This window comes from Dermochelys coriacea, chromosome 1 (genome assembly GCF_009764565.3).
Source record: "Dermochelys coriacea isolate rDerCor1 chromosome 1, rDerCor1.pri.v4, whole genome shotgun sequence".
Lineage (NCBI taxonomy): Eukaryota > Metazoa > Chordata > Testudines > Dermochelyidae > Dermochelys > Dermochelys coriacea.
Window position 1 is genome coordinate 113,467,413 of NC_050068.2, and position 16,267 is coordinate 113,483,679.

Consider the following 16,267-nt stretch of genomic DNA (forward strand, 5'->3'; position numbering starts at 1 on the left):
CCTATTTGATTAGATGGATGTATCTACCACAGAGAATTGCAAAGCTGCTACTTGGTCGTCTCTCCAGACATTTACAAAATATTACTCCTTGTATTCAGTTTCCAAAAGATGCTCTGTGCTCCAGAACTTCTCCAAGATGGGGGATTCCAGAGCTCTGCCTCCCGAGAAGAATTTTATGTTAAGATGTCCTTTATTTTCAGCATGGAATTTTCTCAAATTGCGATCTCTTCCCACAGACTTGAATGTTGTTACACCTCTTACTATTTATGCTATATATTAACAAAACCTCTGTCTCTTCACACAGTTGGCACTAGCTTTGCTATTGCTGGTCATTGTGCCTCTACTCATGTTCATTTGGGATGTGAGAATTCTGCAAAAATAATATCTTCAAAAGAGAAAATTACTTGTTTTTGAACTCTGCTTTTCAGATGTTGTCGTCTTTAGGACACTCCCTCACCCACCTCCCTCACAGAGTTTGGAGTTTCTGGTTTGTGAGGTTATTTTCTTTTTTCCTCCAAGGCACATATATGTTGATCATCTTGAGGTGGCTTCTTTTTCTGGGAACTTGTATATTAATTTAAATGGAATAAATGGGCCAAAGGTGTTAACATAACCCAGTCACGGCCTAACATTAAATAGAGTTAAACAAGGTCTGGGGTTTGGTAAACAGAGACCTCAGTCTACTTAAGACTATGGCAAACACATGAAAAATCTTTTAAATCCTTTATTAAAGTTACAGAAAAGGAAACAGTTAAAACATTTGAAATGTATTTTAACAGCATTTTTTGTTCCTTTTTCATAGAATCATAGAATCATAGAATATCAGGGTTGGAAGGGACCCCAGAAGGTCATCTAGTCCAACCCCCTGCTCAAAGCAGGACCAAGTCCCAGTTAAATCATCCTAGCCAGGGCTTTGTCAAGCCTGACCTTAAAAACCTCTAAGGAAGGAGATTCTACCACCTCCCTAGGTAACGCATTCCAGTGTTTCACCACCCTCTTAGTGAAAAAGTTTTTCCTAATATCCAATCTAAACCTCCCCCATTGCAACTTGAGACCATTACTCCTCGTTCTGTCATCTGCTACCATTGAGAACAGTCTAGAGCCATCCTCTTTGAAACCCCCTTTCAGGTAGTTGAAAGCAGCTATCAAATCCCCCCTCATTCTTCTCTTCTGCAGACTAAACAATCCCAGCTCCCTCAGCCTCTCCTCATAAGTCATGTGCTCTAGACCCCTAATCATTTTTGTTGCCCTTCGCTGTACTCTTTCCAATTTATCCACATCCTTCTTGTAGTGTGGGGCCCAAAACTGGACACAGTACTCCAGATGAGGCCTCACCAGTGTCGAATAGAGGGGAACGATCACGTCCCTCGATCTGCTCGCTATGCCCCTACTTATACATCCCAAAATGCCATTGGCCTTCTTGGCAACAAGGGCACACTGCTGACTCATATCCAGCTTCTCGTCCACTGTCACCCCTAGGTCCTTTTCCGCAGAACTGCTGCCGAGCCATTCGGTCCCTAGTCTGTAGCGGTGCATTGGATTCTTCCATTCTAAGTGCAGGACCCTGCACTTATCCTTATTGAACCTCATTAGATTTCTTTTGGCCCAATCTTCCAATTTGTCTAGGTCCTTCTGTATCCTATCCCTCCCCTCCAGCGTATCTACCACTCCTCCCAGTTTAGTATCATCCGCAAATTTGCTGAGAGTGCAATCCACACCATCCTCCAGATCATTTATGAAGATATTGAACAAAACGGGCCCCAGGACCGACCCCTGGGGCACTCCACTTGACACCGGCTGCCAACTAGACATGGAGCCATTGAGCCCGACAATCTAGCCAGCTTTCTACCCACCTTATAGTGCATTCATCCAGCCCATACTTCCTTAACTTGCTGACAAGAATGCTGTGGGAGACCGTGTCAAAAGCTTTGCTAAAGTCAAGAAACAATACATCCACTGCTTTCCCTTCATCCACAGAACCAGTAATCTCATCATAAAAGGCGATTAGATTAGTCAGGCATGACCTTCCCTTGGTGAATCCATGCTGACTGTTCCTGATCACTTTCCTCTCCTCTAAGTGCTTCAGGATTGATTCTTTGAGGACCTGCTCCATGATTTTTCCAGGGAAAAATTTTCCTTAGTTGGAAAGAAGTTTAGAATGAAAAATCCCCTTGTTTGACCATCTCTCAGATGGTAATAACTGTCCTCTTGGGAAAAAGAGAAGATGTCAGCTGAGATGGGCTGGGGCTGTTGTTGCTACTGTTAAAGTCTGATCCTATTTTATCTCTAGGGGTATTTGGGATTCAGCTGGAGCTAGAAGTGGTGATCTCATCTGGATCCCTCTCTCTGGCCTGGTCAGGACATCACTCAGGATTTGTATGATGGAAGGCTGTCAGGAGATGGTGGCAGGGGCAGCTATAATAGGGAAGCTTGCTTCAGTAGCCTCTGTCTGTCTTCTCCTATTTTCCCCCCCAATTTTTTTTTTCTTTCTTTCTTTCAAGGACCCACAAAAGCAATGATACCCCATCCCCTCATTATTTTGCCCATCAATTAGGCCTAATATTTGACAACAATTTTGTTTCGTTAAATTTCTGGTTCTACATTTTTTATTTTTACGAGCATGATTTCAGTTTAGTCCTTGAATTATATCAATGTGGCCTTTTTTTTGTTTGCCCTAATTGAGTCTCTCTGCCTGGGTCTCTTGCAGCCGTTATAACATTCATTACTGAAAGCAACTTGACGTACTTCCCATCTTAAAGAGCTCTGTGTAGTTCAAAAGCTTGCATCTTTCACCAACAAACATTGGTCCAATAACAGATATTACCTCACCCAGCGTGTCTCTCTACTTTCCATTGACACTTATTATATCATCTTACAAACTTTTACTTTTTACAGTTGAGCTCACTATTACAGTACATTTGTCAGTCCAATTATCACAACAGCTCTGGTGCAGTCAAAGAAACAGACTATAGTGTTTGGATGGCAGCATTTATATTCCACAGAGGATGGTGCACAACAAGTAGTAAAAGGCCTAACTTGTGCTCTATGCTGCTATTGCTGAAAAGGTCAAAAACCATTACAAGTTAGGAGAATTCCTTCCAGCCATCTGCCAAGGACCTAAGATCCAGGAGTAAGAATCCTGCAAGATGGTATCTTTAGAGAAGAAAAAGTGCAAGTTAAGTAACTTTGTCTTCCAACAGTCTAAAGAGTTATTACTTATTTTATGAAAAAGTACCTTTGCTGTGTTGCATTCTTCTTGTAGGGTTGCAATTTTCTGCTGGTAAGCACTTAGAGTGCGCTGGTGTTGCTCCAAAGAGGTCCGCAGATGTTCTTGAATCTTGTGTTTTTCTGATGTAAGTTCAGCCAGCTGAATCTGAAAATGAGCATGCATTTCAACGAAACTAGAATTTAGTCTTCAGAATTGACTCTTCTTTTCATTAGGTGAACAAAGAATGAAAAAAAGCATCCAGATATTCTGGTGATGGGAAACCTAGAAATGACTAGATACAATAAAATTAAAATCTGGTTTTAAAAAATATGAATGTGAAGAAGACACACAGCCATATGTTCGAATGTATCTGAGCAGTATCACATGCATCATTTATCATTTGAATTTTACTTAAAATAATGGGAAGAAATGTGCAGACAAATTTTTCTAGAGAATTATTTCATTTTTTTCTCAATTGCTTTTTTTTTTTTTTTTTTAAAAAGCATAATCCCTATTTTCTGTAAATCAACAAATGTGTCATTTGGCAGCAAGGCAGATGCCTGTTACTAGCTATCAAAATTCATACCGATGAAAATTAACCTCATATTAAGGCTTTTTGCTGGCAATGTGTTTTAAATAAAACTTTTTTACAAAAGCAAAGTTTAATTAAGTAGGGCTAAAGGTAGATTAAAAAAAATATATCCTTGTCATAGAACTCAGATTCCCTAATTCTCTTTTGAGAGATTAAAAATAAAAAGGGAGAAAGCAGCAAGCGAACTGAATATCTGAACTGACGTGCATCAGTTCTGAAATATAACAGCAGCAGCACTTGTACCTTACAGGGCTTTATGATAGAAGCATCAGAAAAAAAAGATGCAGAAGGGCAGTAAGATATAGTTTTTATATTTAGGGGAAAAATTTGTACTATTTACCCCAATTTCACCACTCATGCTATCACACAAACCCCAAACAATGATTTCAGCAATGTTAAAGCAGATTAAATTCTCAAATGAATGAACAGAGTCAGATATGCCTCATATGATAGTAACAGATCAGCACATCTGACAGTGTGACAGATGAACCCATCTGTAGATATGAGAGCATATGAGGCCTAACCACAGGGCTAGAAGACCAGTGATCCTGAGTTCTAACCCTGCTTCTGGCACGGATTTGCTGTGTAGCCTTGGCCAAACCACTTCACCTCTCTGCCTCAGGCTCCGGGCTGGAAATGGGTATAATAATACACCCAACTACCTACCTCACAGGGCTATTGTAAGGATTAACTAGGGTCTGTGAAGTGCTTGTAAATTTAAAATGCTGGAGCATGGGTAGGTATATGAGGTTGTGTGCGACAGCATGAGTGATGAAGTTGGGGTACATATTGCTTTTCAACATCTGTTGGAGATGAAAGTGAAAATCTTAAGAGCATGTCACTGATAATGTTGTAAGCAATATGAAGGTGGCAAGGATGGTAGGAGACTTCTTTCTGACACGCTTTTAAGGTTCTGACTGGATGGAAAGTGTCCTGGAGCAACCTTAAGTGTCACTAAATGTAATTTTTTATTTAAAAAAAAAACCACACCTAGGAAATTATTATTTCTGCACCCTTGGTTACACACAAGTCAGGGAGGAAAGAAAGGAGTTGGATGGGCCTGGGCATCAGAGAGAGAAACTGCACTGCTGGACCTGCTCCTGGCAGTGTCCACACTCTGAAGGAAGTGAAAGACTACGATGTAGCTCAGGAGAATCATCCTAAGATTTTCCTCTTGGTATCAGAATCACCACCAATCATACCCGTGCCTTAGTTTCCTCTCCAGTTAGCAATTTTCCTTCAGGTGAGTGGGAGACTGGAAGAGGTTTAGCCCTGTGGCCAAATCAATCAGTGCAAATGGCTGTGGCCTCAATTAGGGCAAGAGGGTTAACTCTTTCCCTGCCATTTAGGACACGGACTACATCCCCTCCAACAGAAGAGTAGACATCAGTACATGTGGTGGAAGTCCTGCTCCCTGCCAACCCAGGCATGGGGTGTATGCACCCATCATCACACCTAAATTTAAAGTCACTGAAAAACGTACATCAAAGCAAGCCATTGTATTTAGAAGTGACATAACCCTCCAGTTTCAGGGAACCTCTATGAAGGAATCTGCACCTTCCTGAGTTGGGAGCATCTGTTGACTACTGGGACCTAGGTTTGCCTCCCCAACATAATCCTGTATCACTGTTTAGAACGGTTTCATTATACCCCATAATTCAGGATACAAAGAGTTTCCACTGTTTAACTTTCAGGTCTGGAGCAATGAATGCTCGGGTGAAGTTGGGGCTGCTGACTAAGTAGAAGCAAAGTCATTGAAAGTTTACTGACTGAGGGTTTGGGCCTGGATTGAGAGTTCCTAACAGATTGAGAATGTGTTTTGCATTGTAATCAACCAAATGGATCTATTAAATTTATTACTTAATCATGATAGGCTACCTAATAAATCATTTGATAACTTTAAAGATATAACTCAATCTTCTCTGATAGTACACCAGTTAGGATTTTTCATGTCAACAACTGAGAAATCAAAATACCAAAGAGGGCAGGAGAAAGATTAATTTTCAGTCAGATTTGTATTCCCACCTCTGTAAATCTGCCTTTAGAATGCTACATACTCTCCAGGTACAAACCACCTGGAATCTGGGCATTCTAAAGTTGGGTGAGATAGAAGTTTATTTCTGAAAGAATTGTGGCAACTGAAAGACAGGTTATAAAGCTCTGTTTCTTGTCCCTAAAGGAAAAGAAGAGGGAACTGACAGCTGGGAGAGGGCTGGGTTTATAGCAGAACTATCAGAAACTGGGGGCAAAATATACTCAACAGAAGTGTTCGAGAATTAACTCAAACAATTCCAAGTAGGAGAAATATTTATTTCTCTGAGGGAAAATTTGAACAGATGTATTTCATCTTGATCCTGAAAAAGTTGTTAAAGGAAGAAATATTTCCTACTATTTTCATGATGCACTGACTGTAACTATGATTTTAGTTAACAAACAACTTAACGAAGGCATGATGGCAATGAGACAATAATATTCTATTCTTGGCAGTTCTCACCACCTTTAATGAAAATAGCAGGAGAATTGTAAATATGCAGCAATACTTTTATTGGGGTTAACTGAACAGACATCTAATAGTAGTTACTGACTTCCAATCTTCCTATTTTAGAAATATGGGATTCAATTGATGGCTATCACAAAGCGCATGTATGGAGCATGAACGCGTTTGTTTTATCCTTTAATGTAGGATGGACTAGTAATAATTTGGCCTGGGGTGAGGGGAGCTACTTTCATAAAGCCTTTGTGAAATCACAGAACAATTTTGTTACATCATTTCTTTATTGATGGACATTTTTAAAGGCATGTCAATACTACAAACTTAGGCTGACTTGCAGCCTCCACAATAATTATTGCGGTGGTTTATGGCCATACTACCCTCCTTTTTGTCGGTGGTGCACATCCTCACCAGAAGTGCTTCCACCGACTTAAGAGGGACAGTGTGAGGGGGCTGAGAGCCCAGGCTCCCAGCTGCAAGTACAGCTCCCCACTGGAAACCCAGCAACCCTGCCCCCTCCCACATCCGGCTCTCCATAGCCAGGCAGGAAGAAGGGAACCTGGGGGCAGCTCAGCTCCAAGCAGGGAGTCTGGGCAGTAATCCAGCTCGGAGCAGGGGGCAGCTGGGCCCTAGCTGGAACCCCCAACCTGCCCCTAACTGGACCCCCATCTGCCCTGAAGTGACAACCTGAGCTGTGAGCAGCTTTCTTGTCAATTTCATGGCTCTAGCATGGAGCTGTGAAAACAAGAATTATAGCTAACAGCTGATGTAAGTAACCTGCAGTGTCTGCAGGACACAGTGTTGCCCTAAATACATCGACATAAGTTCTCGTAGAGGTGAAGTTATTATGTTGGTGTAGTAGGGCACTTACATGGGCGAGACCAAGGCTGTAGTGTATACACTGACATAATTAGTCTGAGGGTTAAGCTGCCTTAAGTTTACCTAACTCTGCAGTGTAGACCAGGCCTAAAATACTTAACATAGGATTCTGCTCCCTTGTACATATGCACTGTAACATCGTTATTTATGTAACCATATGCTATATTTTCCACAAGACCTCTGTCTTGTTCAGTGCAGAAGTTGGCAGGTGTGCATAATGATTAAGGAAAGGGTTGCAGGAAGAGACAGGATCGTCTCTTATGGACAGGATGCTGGATTGGGATCAGAAAAACAAAGTTGTATCCCTGGGATGTCAAACTTCTTTTGGCATGTCTGGAAAGTCACTATACCACAGTTTCAAAACTGGTACTCATTTTATAGATGCTCAATTGGGACACCTACGGCCTGATTTTCAGAAGACGTGCAAAGCACACACAACTTCAATTGAGTTAAATGGAAGCTATAATGCTCAGTACCTCTAGAAAAGAGTCAGGCTATAGATGTGCAAAATGGGGAACCCAAAATTAGGGGCGACTTTTGCAAATGTTGGTCTTAATTTCTCTGTACCTCAGTATCCTCACCTGTGAAGTGGGGATAATAATACCTCTCTGCCTCCTACAGGTGTTGTCAAGATAAATTCATTAAAGGCTGAAAGGCACAGCAGTGATAAGTGCTCTAGGAAAGCACAGGAGGAAATAAAACTTCCAAGTGTAGAGCAGCATTTAGATGATGTGCAGTAAATAAGTCCTGGGGCCATTCAGCTGAATAAGAATAAAATGGAATATTCAACAGTTGCCTCATTCTCAGAGCACTATCTGTCCTGTGAAATGAGTGAGGCAGGGATTCTCTGGGGGAAAAAATAGTATGTGAGCACACAATTAAATATTACAGTAGAACCTCAGAATTACAAACACCTTGGGAATGGAAGTTTTTCATAACTCTGAAATGTTTAACTCTGAACAAAACATTATGGTTGTTCTTTCAAAAGTTTACAACTGAACATTGACTTAATACAGCTTTGAAACTTTACTATGCAGAAACATTAAAATGCTGCTTTCCCTTTTTTTTTAGTAGTTTATGTTTAACACAGTACTGCATTGTGTTTGCTTCTTCTGGTCTCAACTGCTGCCTGATTGTATACTTCCGGTTCCAATGAGGTCAGTTCGTAACGCTGAAGTTCTACTGTATCAGTGCACAGACAAGTGAGCAGAATTAAGATTGTACAGCCAAACTTAATTCTAATATTTCCTAACTTTTGAATGTTTGACTTTGCAACATTTAATACTTAAACATTAGTGTAGTTTTTAAAAAATTTTCCGTGTGTGTGTTTTAAAAGAAAACTGGAAAAAGAAATTCCATCACATGCAACAGTGATGACCCACTCCTCTACATTGGTTATTAACAAAATTTGAATCCATAGCCTTCATTGCCTCACCTCTACCATTTGACTTGAAGGAGTAACTAATCTGAAAACAGCAATAGGCAGTTATTCGTTACATGCACCATCCCGCAGAGAGTAATGCGGCACCCATTTTGCCAGTCAAATATATTTTGTTACTATGGTTCCAAAACACCCACCCACTGTGGAAACACTATGCACAAGCACAAAATAATTACAAGAAATTGAAAGACTTCGGATACTATGTTAAATGAAACACTTGAGGACAATTGAGAGAACTGATTAAAAACAAAATTAGTGATACAGCTTTTGTAACAACCTGTTTACATTCTGTAGCACTCAGCCTATATTACCCCATAGCATCCTCTCTAGCTTCTTAAGTCAGAAAGGTTGTGCTAACAACAGAGTGAAGTTCCTTGCCTTATAGACTTCCACTTGCTGCTGACTTGCCTCTAGCTCTCCTTTTAATGATGCTTGAAGTATTAGATGGTCATTTTCCTGCAGGATAAAGATATCTTGGTTAATTTAAAACACTAAATATTTTTTTATTTCGAAATCTAAATTGGTAACTAAATTATAAGCATTTTGTATAAAAAAGCAAGTGCAGGAAAATAGGCACTTACAGCTTGCCTTGAATCTGCCAGTTCTTTTTTGGTTTTCACTAGCAGTTGTTTTATCTGAGAGTTTCTTTCCTCATACTGTAGCACAGAAGATTGAAGAGATTCTAAATGCGGAGATAATTTTTGATGAGCAAAGGAAAAAAAAAAACTATATGGGGTGCTTTCATAAAAGTGTTGTAAATGTAACTGAAAATGAATGTTGCAAACAAGCAGTTCACCAAGAGTTCAATTTCAAATTTCCAGGTATCATACTGGTTTTCTAACACATCTTCAAGCAAATTGGGGTTATGCTTAAGAGGATGGCAAAAAATGCAATATTTAACACACTATTTGATAATGTTTTTAAGTAGAATGTTATAACTCTACCAGGGGTTTTCAGTCAGTCAGCTCTGTAAAGATTCTGAAGGCGTCACTAGCTCTTCAACTCTGGGATTAACAGACACGTGAGAAATGCAATTTGTCCAGTAAGATATCTGACTATTAGTTTATAGCTTAGTAAACAAGTAACAGATGAACTACAGTAATTCATTTAACATATAAGAAAGGAATTTTGACAAAAGTCTTCTTTCAACTATTTCTTGGCAGCCCTTCTGGTCTCCTGAACTGAGAAGGTCAAGATACACAAACATGATGTTCCCAAGCTGTTTGCATCCCCCCGCCACACTGGATACAAGAAGTCCCATTGCAGACAATAAGAAAAAGAAAAAATTAATATTTTACTCACTTATTTCTTCTTGTAGTGTTTCTTGTTTTTGTTTCTGAATTCTGATCTCTTGCTCAAGATCTTCAATTTTATTGTTTTTATCTGTAATCTTCTGATTAAGTTCTTTCACTAAACGCTCATAATCAGCCATTTCCATATCCATTAGTGTGCTCTTCTGGGCATCCTGCAGATTACATATTTTGTAGTTCCAGTTTAAAATTGCTTAGGCTGATTTGAAGATTTTTGTTTTGATTACTCTGTACTGCAAAACTGTTCCTCACAATTCCAATTTTTGTTAAAGTCTATAGCCACATATGCCACAGAGGAAAACTTATCCATTCTAAATCTAGCATTCTAAATCTCATTTGTTTGTATCAGAATCAAAACAAGGAAACAAGTTACAATATTAAAATTCTGTCTAGCATGTTCTGATAAGCATTCTAAAGGAATCTGGCTCTGGAAAAGCAAACAGTCTTGTAATTAAGGCACTGGAGTGGGACTCAGGAGATCTGGATTCAATTTCCACTTCCATTCAGTCTTGTGTGTGACCTGGGCTAGTAACAATTTCTCCATGCCTCAGTTCCCCATCTATAAAATGGGATAAGACTTCCTGTCTCCCACCTTTTGTCTTACTTGGATTTTAAGCCTTGTGGGAAGGGATGTTCTATCATGTGTTATGTACAGCACATAACACGGGGGCTACAATCTTATTTGGGTCCTTCAAGCACTACTGTAACAGAACAATTACCCTACCCGCCTTGCCAGCTCAAGTTCCTGCATAGTTTTCTGAAGATGTTTCTTTTCCTTCTGAAGCTGCAGCTGAAGCTCTTCAAGTTCTCTTACAGCGCTGCTGTGGTCCTGAAAATTAGTTTAAATGCTTTTCAGTTACATAATTTGATTTCAAGACTGTTTGTTCATGATGTGTGTGTCACAAAATTTATGTTAGTAAGAATGACAGGTTTTTGAAAAAAAGCTTCCTACCCTCCAAATTAAACCCCAGGTGGATTATAAAATTAATAGCAATGTTAGTTTAACATACAGTCATAAGGCCCCATTCTATTCTTACTACTGACTATGGCAAAACTCTAAATGGGGGCAAGACTGAAAGGGTCAGCCAGGCAACAGAATATGATGCTGTATCTGATCTATAAAGGCAACAAAACCAAACTAGTTAAAATATTTTAAAGATTCAACTCTAACGGTTTACCACACTTTCAGGAAGTCTTCCATTCAATCCATCCAGGGAATAGCCTGTGCTTTATTTTTTTATGGACCAACAACATTGCTTTTACCTTTATCTTTTGCTCTTTTAGAAATTTTTCAGCTTCCAGTTCTTTATCGACTTTTGCTTTGGCTTTTTGCGTTTCTAATATCTGGGCTTCTAGCAGTTTAACGTTAGACTGTAGAGTTTCAATACGAGCCATAAGGTCTTCATTGGCAGAGTTTAGTTGGTCTTTCTAGAATGATATTAGTAACAAGATGAAAGTGAAAGTTAATATTCTTGCAATTCTTACAGGCAGAGATGCTGACTGTGTTATGTTGTTGTTGTTGTTTTTTAGAAGATACATGAGGATTTCCACCCAACACACTTTGTAAACTATTTCTGCAGATGCTTGAATGTGACAGGAGAAAACCATGTCCATACTAACAGTTTAAAACCAGAATAAGAAATAGCCTGGTTTAAAAGTGGGTGGCACGATTTAGACACTCCTGCAACACAATTTTGAAACTGTATTACAACCCTGTTGCAGTTTTTTCAAAGGGTTGATTGAGAACAGTGGGTAAGCTTGGAAAATAATTCACTAGCTCTTCAGAAACAGCATGCCAACCTCGGCTCAAATACAGCTGCCATAGTTCTGAGCAGATGTTCACGCCATCAACCACGACCCCAAAGAAGTTACTTCAATACCACCAAATATTGCCAGTTTATCTGTTTTAAATGAGATAAAGCTAAGGCATAGGTAAGAGATCTGGCCCTGTCTGGATTAGAGTTGCAGACGTTTTTAGGGTTTGTTTTGAACCACCAGCATTTTCACCATACGGTCTCATTGTGCTTCCCTTGTTGTGTGAATCCAGAATTAAGGGATGAATACATGAAAAAAAAATGATCAAACAGCACAATTACTGATCATATTTTGTTCATGAAATATTTTATATCATCAATTTGAAAAAATTCACCTGCTGGATAAGCAGTAGAATGTATTCAAGAGTGAGATTGGGAGCAAAAAAAGAATTTTAAAGTCACATGAGAGTATTTCAGCTGATCAATGATTGGATATAGGCCATCATACAACCCACTCATTTTTCAGATATTTTGGGTGTTGACTGGACACATTTTGCCTCTCTCCTCAGTATTTTCTGAGGGAGACAGGAAGAAAAAAAACCTCACTTCTAGTTTGAAACATTTTTAATTTACAGTTAGTATTAATATTTTAAAATTCTCAGTCCTTACTAACAGCTGCTGTATTTTGTAGAGGGAAGGGATAATATCAGTAAAAGGTATATATAGCTTTGTACTACCCATTAGATATAAAGGACTTAAAATCTGTATGACCACTGTCAGTGTTGTGCAGCTGCTCTTTTCTGAGAGCCAGCTCAAGCTCATGTACTGCAGTTGTTGACAAATGGGCTTAATTTCAAATTTCTTCAGATTTGGGCCCTAATACTATAACTCCAAAAAGGCCCCTACGTTCTTGCTGTTCAGAGAGAGATCTAGATATTTTTATAATGTCCCTATTTTCATTTAATTTTTTTTCCAAATCCAAATATTCCAAACACTGGGATTTCTACCTTGTCGAACACAAATATTAGTTTATTTGCTTCTATGTATTCAAAAATACAGATGGAATTATGAAAATATTTACAGGGATAATTTATGTAAGTATGTGTCTATCAAACTAAATGGGACTTAAGATCAATTACTTCATATTTGGCATAAAAATTATTTGCTCAGTCACAAAATAAGCTACCTGCTGAGTTGAAGTCTGTAGTTGTCTTCTAAGGTCATCCATCTGATGTTCAAGATTAGTTGCTCGGTCCTTTTCCAAATCCAGCTGTTCTGCTTGCTTGTCATATTCCAGCAAAAGATTCTTGAAACATGCACAAAGCACTTTAATTTTTGTTAAATACATGGAAGCTGTGATGTGCTTATAGCAAATAAATGGGTATTTGCACATTCTTATTATTGTTCAGTACTTGATGTTTCTTATTGTGACATCAGAAGTACCACAGGTGAATTAAAGCTGCAGTTCCATTCTAGGTTCTAGTCAAAACAACTCCTTCAAGTTTTCCTCTCTAGATTTAAGTCATTCATTGAAGAGCTCCAAGTCACCACAGATTTTAATAAAGGGTATATTAGTAAAGGAATTACTAGTTTTTTGGCAATGGAGGCTGTTGGAACCATATCTTTTATGTTTCTTGATTTGGCACTTTAACTGCATTAACAAGGATTATTTCCCATAATATTTTTCTTTGTCTAAACTTAACATTAGCATTCAAACAGTCCTAATTAAACTTTGAAATTCACACTTCAGTGGAAGTAATGTGGTAAGGAGAAGGGAATCCCCAAATTTGCTTCTGGTATTGATTGGTGGGATACAGTTTTTACACAACTCTGGTTTCACAAGGTAGCAGCATTTTCTCTTGATTTATATTCTGATAGCTGCAGTTTTTACACCGAAAAAAGAATTTATTTAACACTGAAAGAACTAAAGAATGTCAGAAGTTTGTTGAAAAACTTAAATACTGTATCTATGATTTTCTCTTGTCTCGGATATTAAAGGTAATTTTTTGGAGCACTTTGTTGTACATGTTTTAAGGAGACAGTTTTCCTCATGAAAGCACTCTCAATATCACAGATGTCCCTGCTTGACCACTCTAGTCACTCCAGTCAGATAGAATGGATCAATGGCACTACGGCAGTGAGCATATTAACAAAAACCTACTTCTGAGCATGCTACCGTAACAGCCTCACAACCCCACTGAGGCTTAGGACCGTATTTTAAAAGTATGGTTGGATTTATTTATTTATTTATTAAGCCAGATATACATGCAAAGATGAATTGCTTATAATACAAAAAAGTTAAGCAAACTTTAAGGGCAGGTACTGAGCATGGACTATTTCCATATACAAGGATGAATGTTTCTGAAAGTTAAGTCTGTAAAAACAGGCATTATTATGGAAACTCTTGCAATTTTAATTATAAACCTAATTGTCATTGTCATTATTCTAGCGCTCTACCACACACACACACTTCACATGAACAACAAGTTTAATAAAATAAGTATAATATATGCTACTAGATGCCAAGTATACATCATTTCATCCACCACTGAAACCTCTGAGGTGAGATATGGCAATTGTTGAACAACGCACAGCAACACTGTACAATAGTTTAGGGCAGGAAGCAAAGAACACTGTAGCTACAGAGGGAAAATAGATAGGCTGACTGTAATTATGCAAGTAGTGAGTCATGGACACATCAAACTGGAATCAGGCTAGGAAATGCCATCTCTAAATAATATTTTCTGATAAATAAAGCATTTTTGAAGATATAGTACCTTTTACCTTATAGCTTTCTGCTCCTTGGATGATGTCCCTCATAGAAGTAGACAGCTGATCTTTCTCTGATCGTACCAACTCTAATTCTTCTCTCAAGGACTGCACCTTATTACAAAGTAATATGTAACAGTGTGATTACAACAGAACTTTACAATGCCAGAAATTTAGACCTCATGTTGAAAAGCTAAGTTACCTCTTTTCTACTGGAATCTAGTTCTTTCCTTGCTTTCACAGCAATTACTTTAACTTTATTTAACTTCTCTTCTCTCTCTGCAGATTGATTTTCCAGACATACTAACACAAAAAACAGAAATGAATTCATCTACGCAACAGAATAAGTAAAATACAAAACTAATATCTATGTGAATTTGAAGACATTAGCAAAATAAAAAAGGATTTGCATCCATTACTACTGAAAAAACAGGAAGACATTTAAAACACTTCATTCACTTAAGTTTTTGGAGACCTGGTTTGAAAGCTAAGATTCCCAGCAACACACATAGCTATTATGGCGAACGCTTCCACTGCTCCAGAGAGTTCCATTAGCAAACTTCAGTTTGATAGGATTTTAAAATTCAAAAAACATGTTTCCAGCTACTCCTGTGACAAATACAGTTGTTTCAATTTGTCATTACTTCCTCCCTAACATTTTAAAGTAACTGCATTTGTCATTTACATGTTGTAGGAATGCAAGGGTGAAGTGTGTTTGTCTGAGAGACAGGAGATTTAAGTTCCTCCCTCTTCTCTTGAGGCAGCTGAGGAGTTGTCCCAGCTATACAACTATTTTCTCTTTAAAAAAAAAAAGAGCAGAACACAAACCCCCAAACACCTTGCCATTATTTTTCTATACAGAGAAGTGGGAGAGATTCTCTCTGTAACAAGTCAGTACCACTATTTCTTATTTGACTGAATGAGTTTTGTAGGGACCAAAACTGGGAGAGCAATCAAGCTCAGGGCTATGGTGCAGAACAATATCTTCTGGTCACAAAGCAAGTCACTAACATTTACTAGTTTTTAATGCTTTGGGCTATCCTCATATGTGAAAGTGACTAGCTTTCTAATAGAATTATGCTGGCCACTAATCTGTACTGTCATCTTGTTTGTTTTTTTAAATGAAAAAGACACTGAACTATAAAGAACAGCTGACAGACAAGTACATTTCTGTGAGAACACATCAGACTGTAAAATAGTCCATGCGGAGCCGATTGTTTTATTATATTACCAATCCTCTTGGTGAAATTCAATGATTTTGCTTCCAGCTAGCGCTAATTTTCTTTTGAAAGCCAACCAGAATGCTCAAAGGGGTTAGTTTTCTCTCTCAAAGCAAGCTATATTGTTCAGTGGCATCTTAACAATTACTAATTTAAAATATTAAAGATGATTAGATCTTCCCCTCCACATGGCACAGTTGTTATTAATTGGGGTCAATTGTACAGAGCCAGGGATAGAAAGATGTCTACCTTAAAATAAAAGTACTAATTGTTAGGGTAACAGACCACTGGCATATCTGGAACCTTTATTGGACATCAGGAAGTCATTTGCTTATTTTAAGTATTTCTCATAAACTAGGGTTAAAAAACAAAAGCTGAAGTATGTTAAATAATGGCTTAAAAGTCACAACTAATTAAATGTAAAGAAATAAGAAAAGCACCAATTTTTTCTTGTAGTTCTGCTACTGAAGATTGTTGGTCATTTTTTACAGACGACTTCTCCATGAAATCCTGTGAAATAAAACAAAGATAATGAAATGTTACGAACATTTTTGGTATCTGCTAATTTCTTGCATGTCACAATCAGAAGCTGATTAATATATA

At 38.2% G+C, this 16,267-nt stretch overlaps 1 protein-coding gene across 3 annotated transcripts in view; it reads right to left on the reverse strand.

Moving 5' to 3' along the window:
* GCC2 (GRIP and coiled-coil domain containing 2) overlaps window positions 1-16,267 on the reverse strand; it is a 49,321-nt gene that overhangs the window by 18,964 nt on the left and 14,090 nt on the right. For all 3 annotated transcript variants that reach the window (XM_038404876.2, XM_043509757.1, XM_043509785.1), the window contains 10 exons: window positions 16,105-16,174; window positions 14,647-14,747; window positions 14,460-14,558; window positions 12,862-12,981; window positions 11,185-11,349; window positions 10,646-10,750; window positions 9,914-10,076; window positions 9,193-9,293; window positions 8,990-9,067; window positions 3,236-3,373 (listed from right to left, as the gene is read on the reverse strand). In XM_038404876.2, coding sequence (XP_038260804.1) covers window positions 3,236-3,373; window positions 8,990-9,067; window positions 9,193-9,293; window positions 9,914-10,076; window positions 10,646-10,750; window positions 11,185-11,349; window positions 12,862-12,981; window positions 14,460-14,558; window positions 14,647-14,747; window positions 16,105-16,174 — 1,140 coding nt within the window. The remainder of the gene's footprint in view (window positions 1-3,235; window positions 3,374-8,989; window positions 9,068-9,192; window positions 9,294-9,913; window positions 10,077-10,645; window positions 10,751-11,184; window positions 11,350-12,861; window positions 12,982-14,459; window positions 14,559-14,646; window positions 14,748-16,104; window positions 16,175-16,267) is intronic.